At 41.6% G+C, this 23834-nt stretch overlaps 1 protein-coding gene across 1 annotated transcript in view; it reads right to left on the minus strand.

Moving 5' to 3' along the window:
• cdh23 (cadherin-related 23) overlaps nt 1-23834 on the minus strand; it is a 646476-nt gene that overhangs the window by 570518 nt on the left and 52124 nt on the right. Inside the window, exon 3 of the mRNA XM_090235114.1 lies at nt 11067-11141. Within this exon, the coding sequence (XP_090091240.1) occupies nt 11067-11141 (75 nt within the window). The remainder of the gene's footprint in view (nt 1-11066; nt 11142-23834) is intronic.

The raw sequence follows: 23834 nt of genomic DNA on the forward strand, positions 1-23834 counted from the left end.
GTTTCCAATGGCTGTCATGTTTAATATGAGGTGAAAACCTCTGATTGCACTTCCTAGGGCTTTCACTAGATGTCAACAGTCTTTAGAAAGAGTTTCAGGCTAGTTTTTGGAAAAATTTGCTAGAATTTGTAGTTTTTCTAAGTGGCTCCCATTTTGGCTGTAGTGTTTTCATATGCGTGGATGAGAGCACGTTTTGTTGTTTATCTCCGGTAAAGGCAATAACGATTCTCCGTATTAAATTTGATCATTTATTTACGTATTAGGGTACCTGAAGTTTGATTATAAATGTTGTTTGAAGAAGTTTATTGGTAACGTTTGGGATTCATTTTGTATACATTTTGAAGGAGGGAAACCGGTGGATTATTGAATGAAGCGTGCCAGATGAACTGTGTTTTTGGGGACATAAAGAAGGACTTTATTGAACAAAAGGACCATTTGTGGGACCTTTTGGAGTGCCATGGGACCTTTTGGAGTGCCAACAGAAGAAGGTCGTCAAAGGTAAGGCATTTATTTTATCACTATTTCTGACTTTTGTGGCGCACCTGCCTGGATGAAAAATGTTTTTAATGCTGTTCTGTGCGGGGCGCTGTCCTCAGATAATCGCATGGTGTGCTTTTGCCGTAAAGCCTGGAATAACAAGAAGTTAAGCTTAATTTTGATGTATGACACTTGTATTTTCACGTTAAATATGACTATTTCTGTCATTTGAATTTCGCGCTCTGCAATTTCACCAGATGTTGGCCAGGTGGGACGCTACTGTCCCACCTGCCTGTAAGAAGTTAATCTGCTCATCACTAGTACACACACTTCAAGTTTTCAGCCTGTGAGTCTCTTCTCTGGCACTAGAGTCCATCAGGCAACAAAAACTGTCAGTGGTCCAGTAGTTAGCAAAAGTACTAACCATAATCCCAACTCATAATGTTACTACCCTGCATGAATCTGCTGGTAGCTAACCAACGAGGTTCAATGTTACTAGCTAGCTAACATTCTGCTATAGCTAGCAATGCAAATGGCTCTGAGATACAAATAATATTACTACACAGATCATACACGTAACGTTAGCTAGCTAGATAAACCAGTATGCTTTAACTTGAAATGAAAATGACTTTCTGACAATTTGAAACGTGTCATATCTGAAAATGTAGCTAGCTAGACTATCTTGGATGGACGCTTCTCCCTCTCTGTCAGGGATGCCATGGTTGCCATAGTTTGAAGATGTAATCCGGAGACAGGTGTTTTATACAGCAGCCTTCAGTGTGTTCTCATTTTGACACTGTCTGCATATTTGCAATCAAATGGCATAATTTTTTCCATCTCCTCAGCTATCATACTCTTAGCTATCATATTCCATTGTGCACTCCACTGATTTTAAATCTCGGTCCTCCAGAAAGTGGAGAACAACACCCTTGCAGTTCTACTACGTGGTATCTTTAAAAAAAAGCAGCATTAGGAAGGATTACCTACACATACTACACAGCTCATGTTATAGACAGAAGCGTGCTACATGGCAAAACAATCCAAACTCCTCTCTCAGTATGTCCAGCCCAACCATTATCTCATTATTTAACAATTCTATTTATATTTACAGATGGCATTCAAGTTTGTTAATAAGGCACTTGAAAGTTAACTTGTTCCAGAAGGTTCAAATGGCTCTCCAATGAAGTAGTGACACGTGACATACACCTAGTTTCCTGAAATGAGTCACATATAGGCATGTACTGTATATAGGCTAGACAAATTATGCTCCCGTTATTTCTCTCTTTTAAAGAGGACAAGGAGCTTCATGGCTTGACAGAGGCAGAAGATGGGAGTATCACTAGTCCAGAAATAGTGGCTGGATCATAGATCCGAGAGGTCTGGGATAATGCCTGAACCCTTTGCGCCGACTCATTCCAGGGTATGTGCTGCAGTGCAGACATTTTCTTCACTGACTAGTGAGCAACAGAAAAACATACTGAAAGTGGCCCGGAGTTGGGGTTAACGCATAGGGGTGTTTGGCCTCTGTGTGGTCGCTCGTGGTTCGGAAAGATGACGGTTTCTACGTGGAAGAAGACGTGGGAAGCCACGTCTCACACAACTTCCTAGTAGACACCGGCACTGAAATATCACTGATTAATTTCGATGAAAAATTGGCAAAATTTACAACAGGAAAAATCATTATCTTCAGCGGAGTAACAGGGACAGAATCAAAAGCTATTCAACTACCCATGCCATTGACAATAGGTCCAATTTCAGTTGTCAGCAGGGGAGAATGTTACAATATACACGGACTCTCAAGATTTTGAGACTCTCTAGTCACAAAGGGGCATGCTAACGGTGACAGGAACACCAATCAAATATGGACATGACGTAAAGGCAATACAAGAAGTGTGTCTATTACCCAGTAAATATGCTATGGTAAAATGTGAAGCTCACACCAATCGTACTGATAAAGATAACAGTAGGAAATCGCCAAGCAGCCGGAGTGGCGGCACGATCTAAAATAGAAGATGCTACCGAACCGCATGTAGATTGTATTAATACAGTGCCTTGCGAAAGTATTCGGCCCCCTTGAACTTTGCGACCTTTTGCCACATTTCAGGCTTCAAACATAAAGATATAAAACTGTATTTTTTTGTGAAGAATCAACAACAAGTGGGACACAATCATGAAGTGGAACGACATTTATTGGATATTTCAAACCTTTTTAACAAATCAAAAACTTAAAAATTGGGCGTGCTAAATTATTCAGCCCCTTTACTTTCAGTCCAGCAAACTCTCTCCAGAAGTTCAGTGAGGATCTCTGAATGATCCAATGTTGACCTAAATGACTAATGATGATAAATACAATCCACCTGTGTGTAATCAAGTCTCCGTATAAATGCACCTGCCCTGTGATAGTCTCAGAGGTCCGTTAAAAGCGCAGAGAGCATCATGAAGAACAAGGAACACACCAGGCAGGTCCGAGATACTGTTGTGAATAAGTTTAAAGCCGGATTTGGATACAAAAAGATTTCCCAAGCTTTAAACATCCCAAGGAGCACTGTGCAAGCGATAATATTGAAATGGAATGAGTAGACCGCAATTTCACTGTGCAAGCGATAATATTGAAATGGAAGGAGTATCAGACCACTGCAAATCTACCAAGACCTGGCCGTCCCTCTAAACTTTCAGCTCATACAAGGAGAAGACTGATCAGAGATGCAGCCAAGAGGCCCATGATCACTCTGGATGAACTGCAGAGATCTACTGCTGAGGTGGGAGACTCTGTCCATAGGACAACAGTCGTATATTGCACAAATCTGGCCTTTATGGAAGAGTGGCAAGAAGAAAGCCATTTCTTAAAGATATTCATAAAAAGTGTTGTTTAAAGTTTGCCACAAGCCACCTGGGAGACACACCAAACATGTGGAAGAAGGTGCTCTGGTCAGATGAAACCAAAATTGAACTTTTTGGCAACAATGCAAAACGTTATGTTTGGCGTAAAAGCAACACAGCTGAACACACCATCCCCACTGTCAAACATGGTGGTGGCAGCATCATGGTTTGGGCCTGCTTTTCTTCAGCAGGGACAGGGAAGATGGATAAAATTGATGGGAAGATGGATGGAGCCAAATACAGGACCATTCTGGAAGAAAACCTGATGGAGTCTGCAAAAGACATGAGACTGGGATGGAGATTTGTATTCCAACAAGACAATGATCCAAAACAAAGCAAAATATACAACGGAATGGTTCAAAAATAAACATATCCAAGGTGTTCGAATGGCCAAGTCAAAGTCCAGACCTGAATCCAATTGAATCTGTGGAAAGAACTGAAAACTGCTGTTCACAAAGCTCTCCATCCAACCTCACTGAGCTCGAGCTGTTTTGCAAGGAGGAATGGGAAAAGATTTCAGTCTCTCGATGTGCAAAACTGATAGAGACATACCCCAAGCGACTTACAGCTGTAATCGCAGCAAAAGGTGGCGCTACAAAGTATTAACTTAAGGGGGCTGAATAATTTTGCACGCCCAATTTTTCAGTTTTTGATTTGTTAAAAAAGTTTGAAATATCGTTCCACTTCATGATTGTGTCCAACTTGTTGTTGATTCTTCACAAAAAAATACAGTTTTATATCTTTATGTTTGAAGCCTGAAATGTGGCAAAAGGTCGCAAAGTTCAAGGGGGCCGAATACTTTCGCAAGGCACTGTACTAAAGCTGGGATTCTCAGTTTGAGAGACCGACCTACCAATCAGCAGTGAACATGTACACTCAGTTCAAGACCACATGTTGGCGGCGGGGAGTGTTGGGCCAGGACAGGTTTAAACAATGTGTTGTGTGTGCACCCACCGTGCCTCCTAAGGGAGGTGATTCCACGATGGGTAAATCAATGTGAAATGACCCATGCCTTGCAATGTGTGTACTACAGTTAAAAGTAGCACAAAAGGAACGGACCCCAGGAGATGACCGCGAGCACAGGCTGAGTCAGAGGGAACAAGTGTACATCAAGTTCTACCAAGCCAGAGTGTTCGGACAACGCTGGTCCAGGCCCCACACTGTACTCCTCACCGCAACCTCTCCTCAGTGGGTCCATACTTCTCATGTGAAACGGGATTCGGATAGCTAAGCTGGAAGAAGTGCTCCTAGCAGAGGTGCTGGAGAAAAGGAGTCTGGAGAGTAGGAGTTATGTTAAGAAAAGTGTTGTCATAACAGCATCCATCGGTGTACTCACAACTGTATTCCTAGCACTAGCATTAGTGATCTATGGGAACAAAGATAATGACAACATTTCAATGCCAGTACAATGAATAGGTGAGCGGACAGATGAGAGGGTGAATTAGGTGAGAAGTGATGTTAATGTCACAGGGGCAGAGCAAATCATTAATCACCAAGGGCATGTTGTGTCGGTTGTTGAGGGAGATAACCAAACCTGAAATCTGAGGGTGAGTTGTGCCTCGGGGGAGAAATTGTGTTGCAGGAAGGGATCTGGAGAGAACAGAACGGCACTTCGTCTGATGAACACAATGAGATTGTCAATCCTGCCTGTGCCAACACCGCCCCTGTGTGGAAGAAACTACACTCTCGAAACCATATCCTTTCACGTCCTCCCAGAGGGAGGGGTGTAGGAACCCCACCTTAGTCACAGAAGTTCAGCTATCTGAGAGTAGTTCAGGGCTGAGTAGAGTTGATTAAAATAATGTTTGTTCACCAAATGCCGATATTGTATCAAGTTAAAGATAGAAAGCGACAGACTCTCTTGGGGGGAAATCTTCTCACACCTGCGCTGGGATAATGTGACTCTAAGATGTTAACCAAGCAATATGCTAACAAAAGTACAATTGACCAATATGAGAGAGGAACACAATACTGGCATTTCGGTACAGACGGTTATTCAATGTAAATGGAACAGCATAGAAGCAGATAAACAATTTTATGGGGTGTGTCGTGACGTGACTATCGTTAATGAGATCATTAACTGTTATTTTTAATCAAATCAATTAACTATGTAACAATTAACTCATTGTGGGTCACCACAGGAAAACATATTTAACGAGTTACTATCTCCCGAAATAAACTCTTATAAGATATATTCATATCTATAGACAAGTCACTTAATGCATTATTAATGTATTATTACCGCATCAGTCTCATTCTGAACAATCTGCACAAACCCTAGCCTAAGTGATGATTCAGCGATACACAAATTGGCTTAATTATTTATTTACTAAGTAACTAAATAAATAATCACACAGAAATACATAAACACACACACAGTATAGATTATTGATTACTAACCTCAGGCAATGAAAACAGTTGCTAGTGGACTAACCCGATATGACGGTTTGTTACACCATGGAAAGGGGGTGGGGGAAAGAAAGAGAAGGAGAGACAGAGTGGGCTTATTGTACATACATGTGCTCATGGGAATATGAATACTTTGCACGTGAACGACCGCTCATTCAAAAATAACTGCAATGTATATATTTACGTGTGGATGTATTTGTCGTCTCTCTGTTGAACTCGATCCGTCTATGGGAAGTGGTTTGATGTTAAGTCTCTGGTTGTTTAAGTCTCTGGTTGTCCACCAGAGGTCACAATGTCCTTAGTTGTAGTAGGCTACTTTGTCCCTAGAATGGATACTTCAGACGTTCCAATGGTTGTTTAAGAGATCTTCCATGCGTCTTTGGTCGAGTTTCCTAGACTACCTGTACTTAAACAGCTGCAGACTGAATGTTCCGGTGTTGTCTTTAGCTCTTCACTCGTCAAGCGTTTCAGAGGGTCTTACCATTTTCTGGTCTTGCAGTTTTAACCTCTCTGGGATATGTGGGACGGTACCACCTGGCCAAAAGCCATTGAAAATGCAGAGCGCCAAATTCAAATAAATTCCTATAAAAATCTAACTAAAGCTACACGTGTTGTGAAACAAGCTAACATGTCAGATTTCAAAAAGGCTTTTCGGCAAAAGCAAACGATGCTATTATCTGAGGATAGCACCTCCATAAACAAAAGAGAGAAAACATATTTCAACCCTGCAGGCGCGACACAAAACACAGAAATAAAAATATAAATCATGCCCTACCTTCGACGAGCTTCTTATGTTGGCACTCCAATATGTCCCATAAAGATCACAAACTGTCCTTTTTTTTTTATTAATTCCGTCCATATATATCCAAAATGTCAATTTATTTGGCGCGTTTGATCCAGAAAAACACCAGTTCCAAAATATCTCAAAAGTTACCTGTAAACTTTGCCAAAACATTTCAAACTACATTTGTAATACAACTTTAGGTATTTTTTAAAGTAACTAATCAATAAAATTAAATACGGGATGATCTGTGTTCAATACAGGAAGAAAACAAATTGACGCTAGCTTTCTGGTCACGCGCCTCTCACAAACAGTACACATGAAGTACACATCGTTTTGAACAGGGCTACTTCTTCATTACACAAAGGAAAAACCTCAACCAGTACACATCGTTTTGAACAGGGCTACTTCTTCATTACACAAAGGAAAAACCTCAACCAATTTCTAAAGACTGGTGACATCCAGTGGAAGTGGTAGGAACTGCAAGCAAGTCCCTTTGAAATCCGGATTCCCAATGAAACCCCATTGAAAAGAGTGTGACCTCAAAAAAAAATCTGAATCCTTTGTCCTCAGGGTTTCGCCTGCTACATAAGTTCTGATATACTCACAGACATGATAAAACACTTTTAGAAACTTCAGTGTTTTCTATCCAAATCTACTAATAATATGCATATCTTATCTTCTGGGGATGAGTGGCAGGCAGTTGAATTTGGGCATGATTTTCATCCAAAATTCCAAATGCTGCCCCCTATCCTAGAGAAGTTAACCATCTCCAGCCGTGTAGCCACCGCTCCACTCTGTCTGGTCTGTAGAGATTTAACCATTTGTAATGTATTAAGCTCACGCTGGATGTAGACTGCTCTCAATGGTTGATTATTCAGGGTAAAGCTAGGACCACTTTACACACCGGCAGCAAACCGGCATGTTTTGGTCTCATGTAAATTTCGTTAAGAGTCTGTGCTCACGTGGGCGTGGTTACTGACTTGGAAAAAGTTTATATAAAAAATAATTATCTAATTTAGAAGGCTAAAATCACATTTTATCTTCACAAAATTATTCTTATTCTTAATTATTTATTTTATACAACATCTAGATGCAAATCTGATCTATACATTGTGAAAGCTCTTAAAGTTATAATGTTATTTAGTTATACCATCCTTAATGATATCACAAAATAATAAACTTTTGACAGGATTATTGTTTGGATCCCCACCAACCATTCCAAATGATTCAATTTCAAAACTTATGTTCCAATGTTAAATTTTTTAGCTTACATTTTTAAGATAACACTCAGACATTCCATTCTCAATACTGCAAAGGGAACGTTTCTGCCAGGTATTTACAATCCTGTCGTTAAATCATAAAACCAGGCCAACTTCTCCAGGATCTGTCAGCCATTGGCCTAGCTGATCCGGCACCTTTGATCCTCACCAAGGAGAGACAGTCATGGCAGGTGTTAGAATCAGACACGGGTGAACAGGTGTTAACAGCACCTTCCAACCATTGTAGAGTGTTCACCAAGGCACAGGCGGTAAATGACACATATATAAGGGAAGTGAATGTCACTCAAATTGAATTCATTATGAGTTTTGACTAGCAGTGTGAATAAATTCACCATGTCAATGATGGTGACTGGAGTTGTGGTGTAAAAGGGGTAGCCAAATCTGTTAGGGAAGCAGTAGTAACCACGTGGTAATGGACTAAGGCACAAATTATGTGGATAATTGAGAATGCAGCTTGGGAAATTTTTGCCATTTTTGGGATTTTGATGTTTGACTATGCCATCAAAACTCTAATGTTAAAGCACATTAATAAGTTTGGCTTGCCGGACGCTACAGTTCAAAATTAACTTCTTTCAAGTCTCATAGTCTGAATCTGACACCAGAGGATGAGGATAAAGGAGAGGGAGCGAATGAGTTGTCTCTGATGATCTTAGGCCAATGGTGGAAGTCTAGGGGAACGTGTGAGGGAAACCAAAAGGGTCCTATTTTCATGGAGCCCAGCAGAAGATCTAACATCCAAATCGCATAGAACAGATCGGATGGATGGTCCTTGCCCCAATTACATTTTCATCAAGGGTGGTGTGAAATTATTAACATGTATTTTCTTTCTCTTCTCTGCTCAAATCATTATGTTTTACAGATGGTGTGGTACATCACTTTTCCAGAGGGAGGACTGTTAAAATACTATTTGACTTGAGCCCGTTTTAATGTGTTTATAATTGTATAATTAGCCTAGCAGCAGTAATTATCATGTTATGGATTTCTTGAAATGATCTATGTGCTTCTAGTTTGAGTTTCCTTTGGTGTCCGGCTGGATTTATACCAGAACCGAAAAATAAAATAAAATCTATAAAAAAAAGAGACAAAACAAATATGAGGCAGAGAGAGCAATCATTCGATCTCCACCGCTGATGTGCTCACCTGTACCAACCAAGTGATCATGACAGTACTTGCTAATCCAAGAGCTTTCACAACATCAAACATATATCTGCTGTTTACTTAATTCACTCAACTTGACATCATCATCATCCATTCAGAGCTCAACGATGTGACCGAATCCGTATTATCAACCAACATAGCTACCGTTTCTTCTAAAGTGAAAAGTTGTGGCCGTGTTGGCGCCACCATTTTGGATCATTTTAAATAAATGACAACATACCCTGTTTATGGTTTCTGGTTGATGACAACAGCCTTGCGAATATGACAACAGCTTGTTAGCAAGTACATTATTCATTATTGACATATATTGTTAGAAAAACAAGGCCACTCACGGCCGCTATAGAAATTTAAAGGACAGCCATCGAGGCCGCTATGGGTCCTACTGGGTTAACTTCTTATGGCTACTCGACAACATTCCGCTGAAAAAGTATCGCACGAAATTCAAAAATATTTTTTTGAAATATGTAACTTTCATACATTAACAAGTGCAATACACCAAATGAAAGATACACTTGTTAATCTACCCACCGTGTCCCATTTCAAAAATACTTTACAGCAAAGCACAATATATGATTATGTTAGGTCAGAGCCTAGTCACAAAAACACACACAGCCATTTTCCAACCAAAGAGAGGAGTCACAAAAAGCAGAAATAGAGAGAAAATGAATCACTAACCTTTGATGATCTTCATCAGATGACACTCATAGGACTTCATATTTGCTTCCAAAACATCCAGTGATTTTGCAGAGAGCAACATCAATTTACAGAAATACTCATCATAAACTTTAATATAAGATACAAGTGTTATTCACAGAATTAGAGATATACTTCTACTTAATGCAACCGCTGTGTGAGATTTCAAAAACACTTTACAGAAAAAGCAAACCATGCAATAATCTGAGTACGGCGCTCAGACACCAAATCAAGCAATACAGATATCTGCCATGTTGGAGTGAACAGAAGTCAGAATTAACATTATCAATATTCACTTACCTTCGATGATCTTCATCAGAATGCTCTCCCAGGAATCCCAGTTCCACAATGAATGTTTGATTTGTTTGATAAAGTTAATCTTTATGTCCAAATACCTCCTTTTTGTTTGCGCGTTTAGCCCAGTAATCCCAATGCGCGATCACTTAGTTCAGACGAAAAGTCAAAAAGTTCCGTTACAGTCCGTAGAAACATGTCAAACGAAGTATAGAATCAATCTTTAGGATGTTTTTATCATAAATCTTCAATAATGTTCCAACCGGAGAATTCCTTTGTCTTCAGAAATGCAATGGAACTCAAGCGAACTATCACGTAAATGCGCATGGTCAACTCGTGGCAATCTGGCAGACCATTGACTCAAAGAGCCCTCATTCCCCCCTCCTTCACAATAGAAGCATCAACAAGGTTCTAAAGACGGCTGACATCTAGTGGAAGCCTTAGGAAGTGCAATTTGACCCCATAGACACTGTATATTCAATAGGCCAAGAGTTGAAAAACTACAAACCTCAGATTTCCCACTTCCTGGTTGGATTTTTCTCAGGTTTTCGCCTGCCATATGAGTTCTGTTATACTCACAGACATCTTTCAAACAGTTTTCTATCCAATACTGCTAATAATATGCATATTTTAGCAACTGCGACTGAGTAGCAAGTAGTTTACTCTGGGTATGCTTTTCATCCAAACGTGAAAATGTGCTTTTCATCCAAACGTGAAAACGGAAGACTCCATTTGATAGTGAAGTGGTTCCTACAACCTTTGAGTCAACTATGCATTAGCATCCAGGACTAGAAGGCTATTCTGATTCTGAACTACAAAACATCTCTATTTATCATCTGATACCCCTCACTTCATATGCGTTCTTCCGGTCTTTGTCACACATTTTCCTTCCTTTTCTTTCTCTAATGCAGAGTAATTCACACCTGAACCAGTGACTCTTTAATGTTTTATATCTCTCTGATCTTCCATATCTCTCTAAATCACAAATGAAGACTGGATGGTCTGCTGAATTCCACCACAACTTGGGACGTTGACATACAATGTGGACAGTAAATGACAACATATAGTCACACACACACTGAAAGACTCACCAACTGGTGTGTTCTCATAGATGAGAAGGTATGAGTGGAAAAAGTAGTTCTGGAAGCGTGGAGGCTGGTTGGAGGCTATGGAAGAGGAGAGAAAGAGAGGAGGAAAGTGGGATTAAGTTAGGCACTACAGGCTCTTATAATATCCCTATAAAGGTGTGAGAAATGTAAATGAAAAAATGTTTCAGTGCCTGGAGGCATAGGCATACACTGCAGGTATACATATGTGTGTATGTGTGAGTGTGTGTGTTCATCTATGATGTGAATTACTCCTACCTATGTGCAGTTTACATGAAAGCATACTGGAGTGTGCCATCACATACAGTATTTCAGAGACACTGCATGTTAAGCTGTGCCTGTGTCCATACTGATTTATCAGTATGAAAAGGGAGATGTTCATATCACCACCAACCCACACTACTACTGGAGTAATATACAGGTATATGTATTCCTTGACTTATTCCAAATTTTCTTGTGTGACAGCCTGAATTCAAAATCTTTTTTTTTTGGTCAACCATCTGCACACAATGACAAAGTGAAAACATGTTTTTAGAAATGTTTGCAAATGTATTGAAAATGAAATACGGAAATATCTAATATAAATAAGTATTCACAACCCTGAATCAATACCTTGTAGAAACACCTTTGGCAGCAATTACAGCTGTGAGTCTTTCTGGCTAAGTCTCTAAGAGCTTTCCACATGTGGGTTGTGCAACATGTGCCCATTATTATAAAAAAAAAATATTCAAGCTCTATCAAATTAGTTGTTGATCATTGCTAGACAACCATTTTTCATGGTCTTCTTGGTGAGCAACTCCAGTGTAGATGTTGCCCCAGTCCTTAACAATTGCAAGCATACCCATAACATGATGCAGCCACCACTATGATTGAATATATGGAGAGTGTTACTCAGTAATGTCTTTTATTGGAGTTGACCCAAACATAATACTTTGTATTCAGTACAAAAAGCTAATTGCTATGCCAATTTTCTTTTCAGTATTACTTTAGCACCCTTGGGGCGGCAGGGTAGCCTAGTGGTTAGAGCGTTGGACTAGTAACCGGAAGGTTGCAAGTTCAAACCCCCAAGCTGACAAGGTACAAATCTGTCATTCTGCCCCTGAACAGACAGTTAACCCACTGTTCCTAGGCCATCATTGAAAATAAGAATTTGTTCTTAACTGACTTGCCTAGTTAAATAAAGGTAAAATAAAATTGTTGCAAACAGGATGCATGTTTTGGAATAAAAACCTGACATTTTAAAACTACCTCATCTCTGTATACCACCTATACAATTATCTGTAAGGTCCTTCAGTCGAGCAATGAATTTCAAACACAGATTACACAACAAAGACCAGGGAGGTTTTCCAATGCCTCGCAAAAAGTGCACCTATTGGTAGATGGGTAAAAAAAATTGAAATTGAATACCCCTTTGAGCATGGTGAAGTTATTAATCATACTTTGTAATTAATAAATACACCCAGTCACTAAAAAGATACAGGCGTCCTTCCTAACTCAGTTGCCAAAGAGGAAGGAAACTGCTCAAGGATTTCAACATGAGGCCAATGGTGACGTTAAACCAGTTACAGAGTTTAATGGCTGTGATCGGAGAAAACTGAGGATGAATCAACAATAGGATGAACCGATCGGCTCACACATGCATACCTGCATGCTGTCACTGAGCCTCAATTAGATAGGATATGTCACAAATGGCACGCTACTACTATTATAATGCACTACAAAGGGAATAGGGTGCCATTTGGGATCCACTCCTAGGCTATGGCCACCACAATGGAAAGATTACACAAAAGGGAGTACTGTAAATGGGGGGCTGCTACTGTGCTCTCCAGGACCTCCTGATTCCTTTATTTTATTATTTCAAGGGGGCCAAATCAGAGAGGGAGCAGAAATTGTCCGGGTCACTGGGCTAATTGGCTGGTCTGGAGAAAGAAAGAGGTGGGGGGGTAAAGAGAAATAGGGGGGACGGAGAAGCAGAGTGTGAGAGAGAAGGGTTAGGGGATAAAGGGGGAGAGAGAGAGAGAGAGAAGTGAAGATGGAGAGGGAGGGAAAAGTAAGAGAGAAATAATAATAGAGAGATGGAAAACAGGGTGAGAGAAGTGGAGTGAGATATAGAGGAGGGAGGAGGGGTGGCAGAATGGTGCCGGAGAGGATGGTTGCCGTTTGATGGGCTCCTAACCAATTGTGCTATTTTGTGTGTGTTTTTTTGTTTCTAACTTATTTTGTACATAATGTTTCTGCCACTGTCCAAAAATAGCTTATGGATATTAGAACAGTGATTACTCAACTCAAACTGGATTAAAACATTTTCTTTAACGAGTCAGACGCGAAGGACTTACTGCTGCTACCGGACCAGGCACAAATACTTGTCATTTGCATGAAGAGGAGACGCCGATAGAGGGGGGAAGCAGATCCGGGTGCCTTGTGAGAATTTGTCGGAAAGTGGGTAACCCGCCTCTACCATCCGTCCTATTAGCCAATGTGCAATCATTGGACAATACACTGGATGAGCTCTGTTTGAGACTATCCTAACAACGGGACATTAAAAACTGTAATATCTTATGCTTCACAGAGTCATGGCTGAACGAGGACAAAGATATACAGTTGGCTAGGTTTTCTGTGCATCGGCAGAACAAAACAGCTACCTCTGGTAAGACGAGCGGTAGTGGTCTGTGTCTATTTGTCAATAACAGCTGGTGTGCGAAATCTTATATTACAGTGGTCTCGAGGATTTGCTCACCTGAGGTAGAGTAGCTAATGATAAGCTCTAGACCACACGATTTACCAAGAGAGTTTTCATCTATATTCCTTGTAGCTGTCTATTTACCAACACAAACTGATGCTGGCACTAAGATTGCACTCAACAAGTTGTATAAGGACATAAGCAAATAAGAAAATGCTCATCTAAAGGTGGTGCTCATAGTGGCCGTGGACTTTAATGCAGGAAAACTTACATCCGTTTACCTAATTTATACCAGCATGTCACATGTGCAACCAGAGGAAAAAAACTCTTGATCACCTTTACTCCACACACAGAGACGCGTACAAAGCTCTCCCTCGTTCTCCATTTGGCAAATCGGACTATATTTATATCGTCCGGATTCCTGCTTATAAGCTAAAACTAAAGCAGGAAGTACCAGTGACTCGCATAATACGGAAGTGGTCAGATGACGCAGATGCTAAACTACAGGATTGTTTTGCTAGCATAGACTGGAATATGTTCCGGGATTTGTATTTTAACATTTTTTATTTCACCTTTACGTAACCAGGTAGGCTAGTTAAGAACAACTTCTCATTTCCAACTGCGACCTGGCCAAGATAAAGCAAAGCAGTGCGACAAAAAAACAACACAAAGTTACATATAGACAAATGTACAGTCAATAACACAATAGAAAATTTTTTTTTAAATATATGTACAGTGTGTGCAAATGTAGAAGAGTAGGGAGGTAGACAATAAATAGCCCATAGAAGCAAAATAATTACAATTTAGCATTAACACTGGAGTGATAGCTGTGCAGATGATGATGTGCAAGTAGAGATACTGGGGTGCAAAAGCGCAAGAGAGTAATTAATAATATGGGGATGAGGTAGGTAGGTGTGATGTTTACAGATTGTCTGTGTACAGGTACAGTGATCGGTAAGCTGCTCTGACAGCTGATGCTTAATGTTAGAGAGGGGGATATAAGACTCCAGCTTCAGTGATTTTTGCAATTCGTTCCAGTCATTGGCAGCAGAGAACTGGAAGGAAAGGCGGCCAAATGTAGTGTTGGCTTTGGGGATGACCAGTGAAATATACCTGCCGGAGCACGTGCTACGGGTGGGTGTTGCTATGGTAACCAGTGAGCTGAGAGAAGGCAGGGCTTTACCTAGCAAAGACTTATAGATGACCTGGAGGCAGTGGGTTTGTCAACGAATATGTAGTGAGGGCTATCCAATGAGAGCATACAGGTCGCGGTGGTCGGTAGTATATGGGGCTTTGGTGACAAAATTGATGGCACTGTGATAGACTGCATCCAATTTGCTGAGTAGAGTGTTGTGGGCTATTTTGTAAATGACATCGCCGAAGTAAAGGATCGGTAGGATAGTCAGTTACGAGGGTATGTTCGGCAGCATGAGTGAAGGAGACTTTGTTGCAAAATAGGAAGCTGTGAGTCTGGAAGGAGAGTTTACAGTCTAACCAGACACCTAGGTATTTGTAGTTGTCCACATATTCTAGGTCAGAAACATCCAGAGTAGTGATGCCAGTCGGGGGGAGGGTGTGGGCAGCAATCGTTTGAAGAGCATGCACATAGTTCCACTAGCATTTAAAAGCAGTTGAAGGCCACGGAAGGAGTGTTGTATGGCGTTTAAGCTCGTTTGGAGGTTTGTTAACACAGTGTCCAAAGAAGGGCCAGATGTATACAGAATGGTGTCGTCTGCGTAGAGGTGGATCAGAGAATCACCAGCAGCAAGAGCGACATCATTGATGTATACAGAGAAAAGAGTCGTGGCACCCCCTGTGGCACCCCCATAGAGACTGTCAGAGGTCCAGACAACAGCCCCTCCGATTTGACACACTGAACTCTATCTGAGAAGTAGTTGATGAACCAGGCGAGGCAGTCATTTGAGAAGCCAAGGCTATTGAGTCTGCCAATAAGAATGCAGTGATTGACAGAGTCAAAAGCCTTGGCCAGGTTGATGAAGACGGCTGCACGGTACTGTCTTTTATCGTTTGCGGTTATGATATCGTTTAGGACCTTGAGCATGGCTGAGGTGCACCCATGACCAGCTCGGAAACCAGATTACATCAGATTCATCCAATGGCATTGAGGAATATACCTCATCAGTCCCCGACTTCATCAATAAGTGCATCGATGACGTTGTCCCCACAGTGACCATACATACCCCAACCAGAAACCATGGATTACAGGCAACATCCTTACTGAGCTAAAGGGTAGAGCTGCTGCTTTCAAGAAGTGGGACTCTAACCTGGACACTCATGAGAAATCCCGCTATGCCCTCCGACAAACCATCAAACAGGCAAAACATCAATACAAAAAAATATCAACCTCTCCTTCTATCCCTCCCTCAAGCTCTCCCCTCTCACAGAAATGGAAACATTCCCTTAAATTAAGAATTATTTTTTACCATTGCTTTACCTTATCCTGTCTCTGAACTAGTTTCATTTGTGGCTTGATGATGTGGCAGGTGGCAGCATAGTAGGCTCAGCTTGTCCCATGAATTAATTATAAAAATTGAGGATTAGCTGATATCTGCGAAACAAAGATTCTGGATAATATAGAGAACCATGAACTATTTATTGATCAGCATTTTGATATGCTCGAAAAGGATTCAGATACATCAAACCAAATGAGATAAGACCTTTCCTCAAGCTCTGGGAGCGAAATTGAAGGGAAGCTGCCGTCAAAAATTCTAAATATAACATTTGAGGGGGATTACAGTAATTGAATGGATTACAGTAATAAAATGATGGAAGAAATATGAGCGGAAAATAAGATATTGAAATACACCATGGACTCCCTAAAAGAGAGACACTACAGTATGATAATAAAACAATGAAAGCCGAAATACTTGATCCAAAGTGCAGAAGTATGAAAAATAATATGGTTATAATGGGAATAAAGGAGGATGAAAACGTAATCTCAAGATGACGAACGAACAGGTGGATACAATTGATTTTCAAATGGCTTACCATTTTGGTGCAGAGGGAAGGCCCCGTCCGATCGTAGCTATGCTAACTCACTACAAAATGAAAATTGCCTTGTTACAATGGGGTAGAGAACTGAAGAATGACCCGTTCTTTAATGAACACCCCGTTCTCTATTCCCCATGAAATAGTGCAGAGACGACACGACGTGCCCTGTACCCTACTTTCAAAAGACTCCGAACTGAGAAGCAGAATGTTCGTCTAACGGTCGATAAATTGTACATAAACAACCAAATGTTCAAGGACTCGAAGATTCCACTGTGGCTGTGAGCGATAGCTACCTCCTGCTGAAGTAGTCCCCGATACACATTTGCACCGCATTACACAGAACAATTATGGATTCATTGTTGTTTTTTTGCATGACTGACTTTAAAAAAAAACATTTATGCAGTATGGAACCGTGGACTATATGGACTTAAAATAAGGTTGGATTATTGGTAATGCAAAATGATGAACTTATGCATTTTTTATTTTGGCAATATGGAACTTTGGACGATATGGACTTAAAATCCGGTTTTGATTTAGCGGAAAGGCGAAGATAGGTACTGACCTTTTATCTTTTTGATTGTTTATTTATTTAATTTGAAGATTGCACAGTAGTACATTAGACATACCATTTTTATTTTTGTATATGATATGGCCTAATTGTAGAGGTTGGGTAAATTATAACTTAAAAGCTGTTATATAGTGTGGCCTCCAGATGGGAATTGGAATGTTTAGCTTTTAAGATAAAATGTAATAAATATGAATAGATCTAATGTATGGCTAGGATAAAGGATTATAGAATCCTGCCTAGGTTCTCTATTGGAGTAGCCCTATACGTTTCTAAAATAATTGGTGTCATCATCATTTTACATTTAAAAAATACATCTCAATATCAAAAATGTAAAGGACATATTATTGTTCCGATACACACCGGCAAATGGATTGTTGGCAATATGGTTGCCGGCGTAATTAGAGCAGTAAAAATGGGTGCTTTGTCGTGCCCGTGGTGTACGGTCTGATGTACCACGCCTCTCGGCCGGTCAGCATTCAGCATTCAGGGCTCGAATTTATCATTCTATATAAGCTATTTACGAAATCTTTTATACTCTTGATCCAAATGATATAGGCCTAGGTGTAAAACAGCCGAGATGATAGAGCAACGAACCTGGAATAAAAACTAACTGTGTGTGGGTGGGTGAGGAGAGAGTTGGTTTTACAGTTTTACTGCATGTATTCTTGGCTATTGTGCCATGGCTGTGTCAGGGTCGATTGTAAGTTAAACTTAGGTATTCCTTCATGGGTAGTGTGATGCTAAAGACTTATTTTTTTACAGGCAGTCGTTAGTGGATGTTAGAATTTATGTTCCTTTTTCCTTCTATCCTCCGGATAAAAACTGGATATAATGAGGACTACATGAAATATGTCTTGCATGTAATGGATATAAAGAACTGTTCTTGCAATATATATATATTTTTTTAATTGAAAAAATGAAGAGAAAACTACAAATATATATATTTTTAGTTCTCTTCATTTTTTCATTTTTTTTTAAACAATTGGATCCAATGAACTGAGCAGGCTGGCCTGACATGCTAAGACTTTCTAATATTGTACTGTTACTATTTCTCTTCATTTTTACCACCTTTCCAGAAATAAGTCTCTCACTGTTGCAGCTTGTTATAGATCCCCCTCAGCTGTGCTCTGGACACCATATGTGAATTAATTTCCCCCCCATCTATCTTCAGAGTTTGTACTGTCAGGTGACCTAAACTGGGATATGAATAACACTAAGGCAATCCTACAATCGAAGCTAGATGCCTCAATCTCACACAATTCATCAAGGAACCTACCAGATACAACCCTAAATCCGTAAAACACAGCACCCTCATAAAGATCATCTTGACTAACCTGCCCTCTAAATAAACCTTTGCTGTCTTCAACCAGGATCTCAGCCTCATTGCCTGTGTCCGTAAAAGGTCAGCGGAAAAACGACCACCCCTCATCACTGTCAAACGCTCCCTCAAACACTAAAGCTTTCTATTCAACCTGGCCCGGGTATCCTGGAAGGATATTGACCTCATTATGTCAGTAGAGGATGCCTGGTTATTCTTTAAAAAGTGCTTTCCTCACCATCTTAAATAAGCATGACCCGTTAACAAATGTACAACTAAGAACAGATATAGCCCTTGGTTCACTCCAGACTTGACTAGCACAAAAACATCCTGTGGCATACTGCATTAGCATCGAATAGCCCCCGTGATATGTACATTTTCAGGAATGTTAGGAAAGCGAAGGCTAGCTTTTTCGAACAGAAATTTGCATCCTGTAGCACAAACTCAAAAAAGTTCTGGGACACTGTAAAGCACCTCCTCCCAGCTGCCCACTGCACTGAGGCTAGGAAACAATAAGCATTTTTCTACGGCTGGCCATGCTTTCCACCTGGCTACCCCTATCCCGGTCAACAGCTCTGCACCCCCCACAGCAACTTGCCCAAGCCTCCCCATTTCTCCTTCATCCAAATCCAGATAGCTGATGTTCTGAAAGATCTGCAAAATCTGGACCGCTACAAATCAGCTGGGCTAGACAATCTGGACCCTCTTTCTAAAAGTATCTGCCGCAATTGTTGCAATCCCTATTACTAGCCTGTTCAACCTCTCGTATCATCTGAGATACCTAAAGATTTGAAAGCTGCCGCGGTCTTCCCCCTCTTCAAAGGAGACACTCTAGACTCAAACTGTTACAGACCTTTATCTATCTATTCGAAAGCCAAGTTAACAAAAAGATCACTGAAGATCACTTCATTTCGAATCCCACCGAACCTTCTCCACTCTGCAATCTGGTTTCCGAGCTGGTCATGGGTGCACCTCAGCCACACTCAAGGTCCTAAACGATATCGTAACCACCATTGATAAAATACAATACTGTGCAGCCGTATTCATTGACCTGGCCAAGGCTTTCAACTCTGTCAATCACCATATTCTTCTCAGCAGACTCAACAGCCTTGGTTTCTCAAATGACTGCCTCGCCTGGTTCACCAACTACTTCTCAGACAGAGTTCAGTGTGTCAAATCGGAGGGACTGTTGTCTGGACCTCTGGAAGTCTCTATGGGGGTGCCAAAGGGTTAAATTCTCAGGCCAACATCAATGATGTCGCTCTTGCTGCTGGTGATTCTCTGATCCACCTGTCACGTTCTGACCATAGTTCTTTTGTTTTTTCTTTGTTTAGTGTAGGTCAGTATTTGAGCTGAGTAGGCATTCTATGTTGTGTGTCTAGTTTTCCCGTTTCTATGTTTGGCCTGATATGGTTCTCAATCAGAGGCAGGTGTTAGTCAATTGTCTCTGATTGGGAACCATATTTAGGTAGCCTGTTTTGTGTTGGGTTTTTGTGGGTAGTTGTCTTCTGTCTTCGTGTGTCTGCACCAGACAGCGCTTTGGTCCTCTCCTTCATCCACAGAAGAAAGCCGTTACAGAACCACCCACCAAAAAAGGACCAAGCAGCGTGGTAACAGGCAGCAGGAGCAGCGCAAGAAGGAGGAATGGAAATGGGAGGACGAGTTGGACGGAAAAGGACCCTGGACAGAGCCAGGGGAATATCACCGCCCCAAAGCAGAGTTGGAGGCAGCGAAAGCAGAGAGGCGGCATTTACGAGGAGCTGGCGCGGCAGCGTGGCTGGAAGCCCGAGAGGCAGCCCCAAAAATGTATTGGGGGTGCACAGGGAGAGTGTGGCAGAGTCAAGAGTCAGACCTGAGACAACTCCCCCTGTTTTCTGTAAGAGGCCAAGGAGGAAACCAGAGCCGGTCAGGGCGGTAATGGAGCAGTCGGCGAAGTTGAGGGTTGAGTCTGAGACTGTCGAGGAGTTGTTGGACAGATTGGAGGAGAGTGAGGAGAGAGAGCTGTTGGTTTGGCGCAGTATGCACGTCACTCGTCCTGAGGTGCGTGCTAGTCGTCTGGTGAAGACTGTGCCAGCCTCACGCACCAGGACTGTCCTCCTGTGCCAGCTCAGCGCTACAGTACTCCTAGCAGTGCTAACCGTGGCGGGCGTTGTACTGGTCAGGCACCTTGTTATGCGGTGGAACGCACGGTGTCCCCAGTACGCATGCTTAGCCCGGTGCGCTACATCCCAGCTCCCCATGTCTGCCGGGCTAGGGTGAAGATCCAGCCAGGGCGGATGGTGCCAGCCCTGCTATCAAGATCTCCAGTACGCCTTCACGGTCCGGTCCATCCAGTGCCACCTCCACGCACCAGCCCTCCGGTGGTAGCCCCCCGCACCAGGCTGTCTCTCTGTCCTTTGGCTACAGAGTCTCCATGCCTGTCCAGAGCTGCTAGAGTCTCCCGCCTGTCCATGGTTGCTAGAGTCTCCCAACTGTCCTGAGCCGCCAGAGCCACCAGTCTGTCATGAGCCGCCAGAGCCGCCAGTCAGCATGGAGCCGCCAGTCAGCATGGAGCTGCCCTGGCCGCCAGTCAGCATGGAGCCGCCAGAGCCGCCAGTCTGCATGGAGCCGCCAGAGCTGCCAGTCTGCATGGAGCCGCCGGAGCCGCCAGTCAGCCAGGAGCCGCCGGAGCCGCCAGTCAGCCAGGAGCTGCCGGAGCCGTCAGTCAGCCAGGAGCTGCCGGAGCCGTCAGCCAGCCAGGAGCTGCCAGAGCCGTCAGCCAGCCAGGAGCTGCCAGAGCCGTCAACCAGCCAGGAGCTGCCAGAGCCATCAACCAGCCTGAGCTACCCCTCAGTCCTGAGCTGCCCCTCAGTCCGGAGGAATTTGTTAAGTCCAGAGGCGTCCCTCAGTCCTGTGGGCCTATTCATTAGGGTTCCCAGGTCAGGGTCGGCGGCAAGGGTCGCCGTTCCTAGGAGGACACTAAAGCGGACTAAGACTATGGTGGAGTGGGGTCCACGTCCTGCGCCAGAGCCGCCACCGCGGACAGATGCCAACCCAGACCATCCCCTATAGGTTCAGGTTTTGCGGCCGGAGTCCGCACCTTGAGGTGCGGATACTTATTTTCCACCATAATTTGCAAATAAATAAATAAAAAATCCTACAATGTGATTTTCTGGATTTTTTTCTTCTCATTTTGTCTGTCATAGTTGAAGTCTACCTATGATAAAAAGATGAGAGAGGCCTGTAATTTAAGTGGGAGAACTTGCACAATTGGTGGCTGACTAAATACTTTTTTGCCCCACTGTATGTTTAGAAATACCTAAAGTTGTATAACAAAAGTAGTTTGAAATGTTTTGGCAAAGTTTACAGGTCACTTTTGACATATTTTGTAGTAAGTTGGAAGCTGTGTTTTTCTGGATCAAACGTGCCAAATAAATTGACATTTTGGATATATATCGACGGAAATAATCGAACAGAAGGACCATTTGTGATGTTTATGGGACATATAGGAGTGCCAATAAAAGAAGCTTGGCAAAGGTAAGGCATGATTTATATTTTATTTCTGCGTTTTGTCACGCCTGCATAGTTGAAAAATGCTACTTTCGCCGAAAAGCCTTTTTGAAATCTGACATATTGGCTGGATTAACAACGAGTGTAGCTTTAATTTGCTATCTTGCATGTGTAATTTAATGAAAGTTAGATTTTTATAGAAATGTATTTGAATTTGGCGCCCTGCATTTTCCCTGGCTATTGGTCATGTGGGACGCAAGTGTCCTGCCTACCCCAGACAGGTTAATATATGTTGCCTTAGAAATAAGGTTAATGAAATCAATAACTTGCTAACATCAGATAACATTCATATATTAGCCATTTCTGAGAATCACAATAGTATTATTATTTTGATGATACAGCATTAGCAATACAAGTATATAGCATTGGCGTTAAATAGTTTAACTTGGGTCAAACGTTTCGGGTAGCCTTCCACAAGCTTCCCACAATAAGTTGGGTGAATTTTGGCCCATTCCTCCAGACAGAGATGGTGTAACTGAGTCAGGATTGTAGGCCTCCTTGCTCGCACACGCTATTTCAGTTCTGCCCACACGTTTTCTTTAGGATTGAGGTCAGGTCTTTGTGATGGCCACTTCAATACCTTGACTTTATTGTCCTTAAGCCATTTTGCCGCAACTTTGGAAGTGTGCTTGGGGTCATTGTACATTCGGGAAGACCAATTTGCGACCAAGCTTTAACTTCCTTACTGATGTCTTAAGATGTTGCTTCAATATATCCACATAATTTTCCTACCTCATGTTGCCATCTATTTTGTGAAGTGCAAGCCTACCCCTTTTCCCTCCAAGCATAACAATGGTCATTATGGCCAAACAGTTCTATTTTTGTTTCATCAGACCAGAGGACATTTCTCCAAAAAGTACAATCTTTGTCCCCATGTGCAGTTGCAAACCGTAGTCTGTCTTTTTTATGGCAGTTTTGGAACAGTTGCTTCTTCCTTGTTGAGCGCCCTTTCAGGTTATGTTGATATAGGACTCGTTTTACTGTGGATATAGATACTTGTTTTTATTTAATACATTTTAGTATAAGGCTGTAACATAACAAAATGTAGAAAAAGTCAAGGGGTTTGAATACTTTCCGAAGGCACTGTATATGTATTGACCATGACAGTTTACAATCTAAGGTAATGTCAAGTAATTTTGTCTCAATCATGCTAATCATGCATGGCAAACTATTTTAGTGTTAATACTGTTTTAATAAATGTGATTAGCTATAATCATAATCCTTTTTGGTACACATTTATGTTTTAGATTACTTCATAAGAAATGGTGTATAGGTGTTAGCACTAGTACTTTCCATTTGCCCAGCAGACTATTGTTGAGTTAGTGTAAAGCATTTTGAGTCAGCTTTATTTTCTTATTCATGTAAGAGATTAAAGCTAAGAGCTATATTAATGTTTATATGAAAGGTACACATGGTATATATTGTGTGATCCTGTTTGTTTAGGTTTTTTGAATGTTATAATGTAATACCACATTTAAGTACCTTAAAGTGTTTATTGATATGCACAGTCACTCACATTTGATTCCATCTCATAGTGGTTTATAAGTCAGTATTTGTGAATTGGGTTGTGTTTTTCTGTGGATTCATGTTTATTCTATTTATATTGAACTATGCACATTGAAATGT

This window comes from Oncorhynchus mykiss, chromosome 1 (genome assembly GCF_057628025.1).
Source record: "Oncorhynchus mykiss isolate SJ-2025 chromosome 1, ASM5762802v1, whole genome shotgun sequence".
In the NCBI taxonomy this organism is placed as follows: Eukaryota; Metazoa; Chordata; class Actinopteri; order Salmoniformes; family Salmonidae; genus Oncorhynchus; species Oncorhynchus mykiss.